Source organism: Salmo salar, chromosome ssa01 (assembly GCF_905237065.1).
Source record: "Salmo salar chromosome ssa01, Ssal_v3.1, whole genome shotgun sequence".
NCBI lineage: Eukaryota > Metazoa > Chordata > Actinopteri > Salmoniformes > Salmonidae > Salmo > Salmo salar.
In genome coordinates, this window is record NC_059442.1 from 103,858,787 (window position 1) to 103,870,181 (window position 11,395).

The 11,395-nt window shown below is 44.1% G+C and overlaps 1 protein-coding gene across 5 annotated transcripts in view; it reads left to right on the plus strand.

Annotated features, from left to right (window-relative positions):
- LOC106593427 (lysosomal cobalamin transport escort protein LMBD1) overlaps positions 1–11,395 on the plus strand; it is a 202,154-nt gene that overhangs the window by 77,179 nt on the left and 113,580 nt on the right. For all 5 annotated transcript variants that reach the window (XM_045687124.1, XM_045687128.1, XM_045687126.1 and 2 more), the window contains exon 6: positions 1,914–2,002. In XM_045687124.1, the coding sequence (XP_045543080.1) occupies positions 1,914–2,002 (89 nt within the window). The remainder of the gene's footprint in view (positions 1–1,913; positions 2,003–11,395) is intronic.

Here is an 11,395-nt window from a genome sequence, read left to right on the forward strand (position 1 = left end):
TGATGTTGTTGCCACTACTAAACCCTCTACCAATAGTTATTGATGTTGTTGCCACTACTAAACCCTCTACCAATAGTTATTGATGTTGTTGCCACTACTAAACCCTCTACCAATAGTAATTGATGTTATTGCCACTACTAAACCCTCTACCAATAGTTATTGATGTTGTTGCTGCTACTAAACCCTCTGCCAATAGTCATTGATGATGTTGCCGCTACTAAACCCTCTGCCAATAATCATTGATGTTGTTGCCGCTACTAAACCCTCTACCAATAGTCATTGATGCTGTTGCTGCTACTAAACCCTCTACCAATAGTTATTGATGCTGTTGCTGATACTAAACCCTCTACCAATAGTCATTGATGCTGTTGCTGATACTAAACCCTCTACCAATAGTCATTGATGCTGTTGCTGATACTAAACCCTCTACCAATAGTTATTGATGCTGTTGCTGCTACTAAACCCTCTGCCAATAGTCATTGATGCTGTTGCTGCTACTAAACCCTCTACCAATAGTCATTGATGCTGTTGCTGATACTAAACCCTCTACCAATAGTTATTGATGATGTTGCTGCTACTAAACCCTCTGCCAATAGTAATTGATGTTGTTGCCACTACTAAACCCTCTACCAATAGTAATTGATGTTGTTGCCACTACTAAACCCTCTACCAATAGTCATTGATGCTGTTGCTGCTACTAAACCCTCTACCAATAGTCATTGATGCTGTTGCTGCTACTAAACCCTCTACCAATAGTCATTGATGCTGTTGCTGCTACTAAACCCTCTACCAATAGTTATTGATGCTGTTGCTGCTACTAAACCCTCTACCAATAGTCATTGATGCTGTTGCTGCTACTAAACCCTCTACCAATAGTTATTGATGCTGTTGCTGCTACTAAACCCTCTACCAATAGTCATTGATGCTGTTGCTGCTACTAAACCCTCTACCAATAGTCATTGATGCTGTTGCTGCTACTAAACCCTCTACCAATAGTCATTGATGCTGTTGCTGATACTAAACCCTCTACCAATAGTCATTGATGCTGTTGCTGCTACTAAACCCTCTACCAATAGTCATTGATGCTGTTGCTGCTACTAAACCCTCTACCAATAGTTATTGATGCTGTTGCTGATACTAAACCCTCTACCAATAGTTATTGATGCTGTTGCTGCTACTAAACCCTCTACCAATGTGTAGTTGGATTAATGCTGTTGTTTTCCTTAATAAATAACAGTTAAAGCCATTCCCAGGAATACATTCCATCTCTAGTCAGAGTTTGGGAATGTCTATTTTAGTCCAACAAAATGCACACCTTGATCCATTTAATTGCGGGTCCAAAAGAAATGCTACAGTAAATGAACTTTGTCATCAACCCTGAAGAAGGCTTTCAATACAAAAACATGAATATTTCAATATTTCACTCCATCCTGTTGGTTTCAGTGGCAGGTGTTAGCTAGTCTCTCGGCTCAGACTGGGGGGGATTTTTAGACATTCTGACAGTGAAGAGAGTTCCCTGAATACATTCCCTTCAATGCTAAGTAAATAAACTTGTCTAGCAGGGACAACTTTATGTAAATAGTGTATGGGAAACTAAAAGTTGTTTTGCACTACTGATGATGCTGACGGCTGTTGATAGAAGCAATTATTATCAAGGGACGTAATCAAAACATTGTGTTTCCATTAAGAAATGCACTGGAGATATCCAAAGTCATGGCTTCTCTAATACATTTACTTTACAAAGTAGGCTATCACAGATTCTAACCTGCATTTCACAGTTGGGCTTATTTTAACTCGCCTGGTCCCAGATCTGTTTGTGCTGTATAGCCAACTTTGATCAGATCTGGGACCAGGCTATATCATATTTTACTTCTAATAAAGCCAATGGTTTTAATAAATAGTATTTTTTGCAGGGCCTTTGTTCCTCTTGAAGCCCCACCTAATCAGAATGGTACCCAGTGGGAGAAGATGCAGTATCTGTTTGAGGAGCTGGGGAACAACCGTAAGTATTGTCTGACTGGTCACACTTTACAGTAAGGTATGCTTTAAATAACACTTTACAGTAAGGTACGCTTTAAATAACACTTTACAGTAAGGTACCCTTTAAATAACACTTTACACTAAGGTACGCTTTAAATATCACTACAGTAAGGTGCACTTTAAATATCACTTTACAGTAAGGTACGCTTTAAATAACACTTTACAGTAAGGTACGCTTTAAATAGCACTTTACAGTAAGGTACGCTTTAAATAGCACATTACCGTAAGGTACGCTTTAAATAGCACATTACCGTAAGGTACGCTTTAAATAGCACATTACCGTAAGGTACGCTTTAAATAACACTTTACAGTAAGGTACGCTTTAAATAACACTTTACAGTAAGGTATGCTTTAAATAACACTTTACATTTAGGTACGGTTTAAAAGTTGTACCAAAACGACAATTACACAATTTCTAACAAAGTTTGACCTGTTTATGTGATTTATAAACTACATATTAACTATTTATAACCTACTTATAAACCATTGACAGACAGGTGTGTTACCACCTCACTAATGGTCCAATGTGGCTTACACACACAGTCCTTTGATCAGATAGCCCTCGTGAATGACCCACCACATCACTCACTCCATCACTCTGTCTCAGTGTGGTTGGTAATGAATTTCCATTTAGTGCTGCTATTGAAAAGCTGTATGGGCCAGACAGAGCGATGGATGGATGGATGGATGGCTGACACAAGGCTGCATACTGAGGTGACGTGTGGACTTGGCAGAGGCAACATTTTCCCTCGTCAATGTCAACCATCCTCATTGTGCCACTCGCAACCATCTGTCTCCCGGAAAAAAAGGGAGAAAGCCTCCCTTGCTTTGATGTGTCACTCAAGAAAGACGGTTCTCTCTTCACTGCAGAACTGTGACCAGTATGACCCCTTCCCTCTATAGCAGTTCATACGTATATATCTATATTTCTATTTCTCCTAACGTGACTTGCATTTGAATGTGCCAGTCCAAGTTGAGTGGTCCCCTATGATCCTCATATGTCTGCTGTCTGTGTGTGGGTCCATGTGAATGTCTATCTACACTGTATATAGGACCTAATGCCTGTGTACACTGTATGTAGGACCTAATGCCTGTGTACACTGTATGTAGGACCTAATGCCTGTGTACACTGTATGTAGGACCTAATGCCTGTGTACACTGTATGTAGGACCTAATGCCTGTGTACACTGTATGTAGGACCTAATGCCTGTGTACACTGTATATAGGACCTAATGCCTGTGTACACTGTATGTAGGACCTAATGCCTGTGTACACTGTATGTAGGACCTAATGCCTGTGTACACTGTATGTAGGACCTAATGCCTGTGTACACTGTATGTAGGACCTAATGCCTGTGTACACTGTATATAGGACCTAATGCCTGTGTACACTGTATGTAGGACCTAATGCCTGTGTACACTGTATGTAGGACCTAATGCCTGTGTACACTGTATGTAGGACCTAATGCCTGTGTACACTGTATGTAGGACCTAATGCCTGTGTACACTGTATGTAGGACCTAATGCCTGTGTACACTGTATGTAGGACCTAATGCCTGTGTACACTGTATATAGGACCTAATGCCTGTGTACACTGTATATAGGACCTAATGCCTGTGTACACTGTATATAGGACCTAATGCCTGTGTACACTGTACTTGTTAAATCTTGGGCTTACAGATAGTCGTGACAGAGCCAGCTTTATAGCCAACCAGGTGAATGAATAAGTTGGCCTTTAATGGTGGGTTTACAGTTGGAGCAGAGCATGAAGAGGCAGCAGCCGGGGTCATGTTGGGCACAGCTCCAAGAGAGGAATCAGGAGGCTCTCCGGGGCTCTGCTCTGGGGCATCTGGGGATCAGGGGAGGAAGTCAACCCATCTGTCACACTCTTCCACTGTGGCCTGCAGTCAGATCCTGGCCCTGGCTGCATCTTCTACCCCTCCCCACCCCCTTCTGATACCCCTCCTACCCCTAAATTCCCTCTGACCCTTTCCTCACCCTTCCTGACTGTCCTCCCACCTCTCTCCTCTCTCCAACACTTTCCTCACCCTTCCTGACTCTCGTCCCACCTCTCTCCTCCCTCCAATGCTTTCCTCACCCTTCCTGACTCCTCTCACCATGCCCAACCCCTTCCTCAGGGCTATTGATCTTCTACTGCAGCCTCCCTTCCTGTGGGGACATTTCAGTGTTGCTCAGGAGGAAGAGTCTGTCCCCCAAATGGCACCCTATTCCCTTCATAGTGCACTACTTTTGACCAGTGCCCTGTTTAAAAATTAGTGTAATGTACAGTATAGTGAATAGGGTACAATTTGGGACGCATACAACATTAAGGCAGGATCATCCCTCCGCTAATTCCCCCTCTCTCTCATCTCTCTCTCCTACTCCAGATGGGAGGTTAATTGAGCAAGGGGGAGACACTCCTCACTAAGTCAGCCTCCCGACCCCGGCCCAGCAAACCGCTAATTTAGGCCACAAACTGCAGCGACTGCAGCTCAAATGGGGTGGCCATTACATTATCCACAATGGTGCAATGAGGCATGCCAGTGTAGAAATCCCCTCAGCGACTTGGCTACATCCCAAATTGCTCCCTATTACCCTTCTGGGCCCTGGTCAAAGGTAGTGCACTATGTAGGGAATAGGGTGCCATTTGGGATGCAGAATAGCTGCTTGGAATTGCTTGTGCTTTCTTGCAGGGCTTGTAGGTTGAAGCAGGGCTAGTAGGTTGAAGCAGGGCTAGTAGGGACATGGGTTGGTTCCTATTTTGTGCAGTGAAGACTGACTATTGGTTCCAATCTTTTCTAGACCTGGTCTCTGAATGTCACTTTCCTTTCTAACGCCAGTCATCTGTGTGTGGTTTTAATACGCTCAAGGACATGCTCTCCAGTCAACCATTCTTCCCTCTGTTTCTCTGAGAGGATCAGTCAGGGTGGTAATTTATCTCTCCCTGCATTTCCCAAAGTGGATAGACACTCTCCTTCCTCTTCCCTCCTTCCCCTCCAAGTCTTTGAGAGAGAGAGAGACTCCACAGTAATCCAATGATAGCCTTGAGTGACTGTGTGGCAGAGAGCTACTGTCCTCTCCTCTGAGGGGTGTTAAGGCTGTCGCAGACTCTCATATCCTGGTCCCACACCCAGTCTTCTCTCTCACAGCCTCGCAACCATACTGGAGACATTAGAATTCATTTTAAACCACCCAAAATGTAAAGGATATATGTCATTTAGCAGGTGCTTATCAAAAGTGTTTTTGCGAAACCACCTAGCCTATTTCTACATTCCTAACAAAAGCCAGTTAGAGTATAATGAGTGTATAATGATTTCATATATGGGATTGGACCCACAACCCTGGCTTTGCTAGCACCACCCTTTTACCAAAAGTCACCACGACCCTGGCTTAGCTATCACCACTCTCTTACCAATAGTTACCTACGACCCTGGTTTTGCTATCACCACTCTCTTACCAATAGTCACCACGACCCTGGCTTTGCTTGCACCCCCCCTCTTACCAATAGTCACCACGACCTTGGCTTTGCTTGCACCCCCCCTCTTACCAATAGTCACCACGACCTTGGCTTTGCTAGCACACCCCTCCTACCAATAGTCACCCACGACCTTGGCTTTGCTAGCACACACCTCTTACCAAAAGTCACCACGACCCTGGCTTTGCTAACACCACCCTCCTACCAATAGTCACCCACGACCCTGGCTTTGCTAGCTCCACCCTCCAACCAATAGTCACCACGACCCTGGCTTTTCAAGCACCACCCTCTTACCCATAGTCACCACGACCCTGGCTTTGCTAGCACCACTCTCTTACCAATAGTCACCCACAACCCTGGCTTGGCTAGCATCACACTCTTACCAATAGTCACCACGACCCTGGCTTTGCTAGCACACCCTCTTACAATAGTCACCCACGACCCTGGCTTTGCTAGCACACTCTTTTACAATAGTCACCCACGACCCTGGCTTTGCTTGCACCCCCCTCGTACAATAGTCAACACGACCCTGGCTTTGCTAGCACACCCTCTTACAATAGTCACCCACGACCCTGGCTTTGCTTGCACCCCCCTCTTACAATAGTCACCCACGACTCTGGCTTTGCTTGCACCCCCCTCTTACAATAGTCACCCACGACCCTGGCTTGGCTAGCACACCCTCTTACAATAGTCACCATGACCCTGGCTTTGCTAGCACCACTCTCTTTCTATTTTTTATTTAACCTTTATTTAACTAGGCAAGTCAGTTAAGAACAAATTCTTATTTACAATGACAGTCTAGGAAAAGTGGGTTAACTTCCTTGTTCAGAGCCATAACGACAGATTTTTACCTTGTCAGTTCAGGAATTCGATCTAGCAACCTTTTGGTTACTGGCCCAACGCTCTAACCACTAGGCTACCTGCCACCCCTATCTTACCAATAGTCAATCACGACCCTGGTTTTGCTAGCACCACCCTCTTACCAATAGTCAATCGGTACCCTGGTTTTGCTAGCACCACCCTCTTAGTGGGTATTAAAATGACCTTGTTTTTCACAATCAACACCTTATGCTTCATTACCTTCCAGGTGTGTTCCCTGGATCAGAGCACTGGGCCAGGGAACACACACCACAACCACAGACACACACAACCACCGGTTCCCTGGCCCACTGCTCTGATTGTGGCGTGTCCCAGTGCATAATGTCTACCCCGAAGGGCTTTCTGTTTCACATCAACTAAATGGGGTCAAATGCACCCCAGAGATTCAGAGTGTTATGGTGACTGGTTACACACAGGAACAGAAGCCGTCTGTGTCTTTCATGCTTGCAAAACATTCTATCCTCAGCGGTTCACTTCCATGAAATTATTAATTATTTGAATGATCAGTCAGTGGTTCATTCCATTTAAATGAATGATCAGTTCAATTTGAGCTATTTTATTTTTCTGGCTGGGTCTCGTCTCTGAATTTCTGTTTCGTTTTGGAAAAGCATAAAAAAGCCTGTAAGGCAAAAGCATCCGTGTTCCTATCAGTAATGAGGCTACGGTAGTTTTCAGTTGTGTAGGGGAAGGTTTCAGTCTGGCTGGATTGGATATATGGCATAGACAAAACAAGACTGCATCTCAAATGGCATGGGTCCTGGTTAAAAGTAGTGCACTATATACAGCTGAAGTCGGAAGTTTACATACACCTTAGCCAAAAACATTTAAACTCAGTTTTTCACAATTCCTGACATTTAATCCTAGTAAAAATTCCCTGTCTTAGGTCAGTTAGGATCACCACTTTATTTTAAGAATGTGAAATGTCAGAATAATAGTAGAGAGAATTATTTATTTCAGCTTTTATTTCTTTCATCACATTCCCAGTGGGTCATAAGTTTACATACACTTAATTAGTATTTGATAGCATTGCCTTTAAATTGTTTAACTTGGGTCAAACGTTTCAGGTAGCCTTCCACAACCTTCCCACAATAAGTTGGGTGAATTTTGACCCATTCCTTTTGACAGAGCTGGTGTAACTGAGTCAGGTTTGTAGGCCTCCTTGCTCGCACACGCTTTTTCAGTTGTGCCCACACATTTTCTATAGGTTTGAAGTCAGGGCTTTGTAATGGCCACTCCAATACCTTGACTTTGTTCCTTAAGCCATTTTACCACAACTTTGGAAGTATGCTTGGGGTCATTGTCCATTTGGAAGAACCATTTGCGACCAAGCTCTAACTTCCTGACTGATGTCTTGAGATGTTGCTTTAATATATATTCCTCCCTCATGATGCCATCTATTTTGTGAAGTGCACCAGTCCCTCCTGCAGCAAAGCACCCCCACAACATGATGCTTCCACCTCCGTGCTTCACGGTTAGGATGGTGTTCTTCGGCTTGCAAGCCTCCCCCTTTTTCCTCCAAACATAACGATGGTCATTATGGCCAAACAGTTCTATTTTTGTTTCATCAGACCAGAGGACATTTCTCCAAAAAGTACAAACTTCGTCCCCATGTGCAGTTGCAAACCATAGTCTGGCTTTTTTATGGCGGTTTTGGAGCAGTGACTTCTTCCTTGCTGAGTGGCCTTTCAGGTTATGTTGATATAGGACTCATTTTACTGTGTATATAGATACTTTTGTACCTGTTTCCTCCAGCATCTTCACAAGCTCCTTTGCTGTTGTTCTGGGATCGATTTGCACTTTTTGCACCAAAGCACGTTCATCTCTAGGAGACAGAATGCGTCTCCTTCCTGAGCGGTATGACGGCTGCGTGGTCCCATGGTGTTTATACTTGCATACTATTGTTTGTACAGATGAATGTGGTACCTTCAGGTGTTTGAAAATTGCTCCCAAGGATGAACCAGACTTGTGGAGGTCTGCAATTTTTTTGTCTGAGGTCTTGGCTGATTTCTTTTGATTTTCCCATGATGTCAAGCAAAGAGGCACTGAGTTTGAAGGTAGGCCTTGAAATACATCCACAGGTACACCTCCAATTGACTCAAATGATGTCAATTAGCCTTTCAGAAGCTTCTAAAGCCATCACATAATTTTCTGGAATTGTCCAAGCTATTTAAAGGCACAGTCAACTTAGTGTATGTAAACCTCTGACGCACTGGAATTGTGATACAATGAGTAATAAGTGGAATAATCTGTCTGTAAACAGTTGTTGGAAAAATTACTTGTGTCATGCACAAAGTAGATGTCCTGACCGACTTGCCAAAACTATAGTTTGTTAACAAGAAATTTGTGGAGTGGTTGAAAAATTAGTTTTAATGACTCCAACCTAAGTGTATGTAAACTTCCGACTAAAACTGTAGGGAATAGGATGCAATTTGGGACTGTCCCAAAACAGCCCCCCCCCACCTGTCTGATTTAGAGGGGTTGGGTTAAATGCAAAAGACACATTTTGGTTGAATGCATTCAGTTGTGCATCTGAGTAGGTCCCCCCTTCCCCTTTCCTTAGCCCTCCTGCTGACCAGATCAAGAGACTGGAGAAGCAGACCCATTTAATAAGACCAATACCAGGATGGAAGGCTGAACAAGTGATGCCACACTGAAGAGTTTTTATGCCTGTCGGCAGTTTCTGTGTTCAACAATAGTTAGTGACTCAGACTGTTGAGAAGCATTGGAAGAAAGTGCAGCTGTTTTTTAAGACAGTATTGTCTTCTCATCACTAAATATTTTAAAGCGTGTTGTCAATGTTCATATTATCAGGGAACAACTCACCAACCCCCCCCCCCCCTCTTCCCCCAGTAGCCAACAGTAATAGTAATGACACATGATTAAAACAATACTGTGGTCACTGGTGAATGGTTTTATTCTCTTTGACCCCTGTTCCATATTCACCCTTTAAACACGCTGTAAACACCTCGCTGTACTGTATGACAGGATTGCTTGGATATCTACTACTATCCATGTATAGTTCGATAAATATCTTGTGCTTGAACCATAAGGGGCATAACAACAGTATTTTTCCATGGCTCACCAGCTATTTCAACAGACAGACCCCCCCAGGTCTTACACCAACATGTCTCAGACAGCTTCTCACCTTCGCTCTACATCCACTTCCACCACTCACCACCACCTGCATGCCTACTAATCCAGTTGCAGCTTAGTGTGCGTGTCCATATCTGCATGATTCCATCTCTGCTACAGACAGGGAGGAGACGCAGCCGAGTGCTGTCTGGGAGTGCTGGGGCTGAAGCAGCTGTTTTAATAAACACTTCTCCTCACTGCATCGGTGGAAGGTAGGAAGGCCCCTCTCCTCGGTGTACACAGAGCCTGAAGGGGCTAGGCTATATACACTAGGAGATAAGGGGTTCCTGATCTCATTCCTGCACTTAGAGATTCCTGCAGAGTTGCATAGAAGGCACATTTTCCACAAAGCCTGTTTTGCATGGGCATTAAAGGCTTTATAGATGTATGTCTGTTCAGACTACACAGTCCAGAACAGTAGGTGGTGGCATGCATATTTTCAGTTTGTTTACAAACCGCCAATGAAGAATAATAATAAGAAAATGGACTACTTTAAAATGGTGATAGCCCCCAATGGTGCTGCTGAAAGTGGTAGAGGTTTGCCTTCTCTCCTTGACTGAAAGCTAGCTTTCTTCTTCTGCTGATGCTGAGAGTGGTGGTGGTTTGCCTTCTCTCCATGTCTATGGAACCTAGCTTTCTTCTGCTGATGCTGAGAGTGGTGGAGGTTTGCCTTCTCTCCATGTCTATGGAATCTAGCTTTCTTCTGCTGATGCTGAGAGTGGTGGTGGTTTGCCTTCTCTCCATGTCTATGGAACCTAGCTTTCTTCTGCTGATGCTGAGAGTGGTGGTGGTTTGCCTTCTCTCCATGTCTATGGAACCTAGCTTTCTTCTTCTGCTGATGCTGAGAGTGGTGGAGGTTTGCCTTCTCTCCATGTCTATGGAATCTAGCTTTCTTCTGCTGATGCTGAGAGTGGTGGAGGTTTGCCTTCTCTCCATGTCTATGGAACCTAGCTTTCTTCTTCTGCTGATGCTGAGAGTGGTGGAGGTTTGCCTTCTCTCCATGTCTATGGAACCTAGCTTTCTTCTTCTGCTGATGCTGAGAGTGGTGGAGGTTTGCCTTCTCTCCATGTCTATGGAACCTAGCTTTCTTCTTCTGCTGATGCTGAGAGTGGTGGAGGTTTGCCTTCTCTCCATGTCTATGGAACCTAGCTTTCTTCTTCGTCTGATGTGGAGCACCACGCCTGGTAATAGACTATATTCTCTCTGTCTAATCCCCTGAAAAATCTGATTGAATAAACCCAAAGCCGACAGAGGCAGCAGACATAGCATCCCCCGGTCTGTCTCTTTGTGCGGGGACTTCACTGATGGTGTCCTCTGCAGAACCTGCCCAGCGTATTGTCTCTCGTACTTACCAAACTCAGACACTTAACAAAAGCTGGGGGAGATCACAAAGGAAAACACCTATTCAAATGGTAATGCTCATTTCAGGCTGTCAGACTTCAAACGCGTTTGTTCTTTTCCCCGTTATGCACACACGACAATTAAGCGCAAGTATTTAATTTATATCCATTTTCCTCCTGTGTCTGTGTCCTGGAAAAGTCCTAGCCTACAAAAGTGGTTTGCGACAAACGGAAATGCAGCGTCTATGTTGGGGATGTCATCAATAAGTAAAGGGGAGTTTGTTGTTTTTGATGATCAAATGACTGCTCCGGAGGAAATAGGTGTTTGTGTTTTGAAGTAGAATGATTGAGCAGCCTGGTAGGCAGCAGGATACTGTAATATCTAGGCTCAACATGACAGGTGATCTCGACACCACTAGGCATACCTGGGTTCAAATACTATTTGAAATCATTTTCAATAATTTGAGTGTTTGTTTTAGCCTGCCTGGAGTGCCAGATGGGCAGGGTTTGCACTTTTGGGACTTCTACAT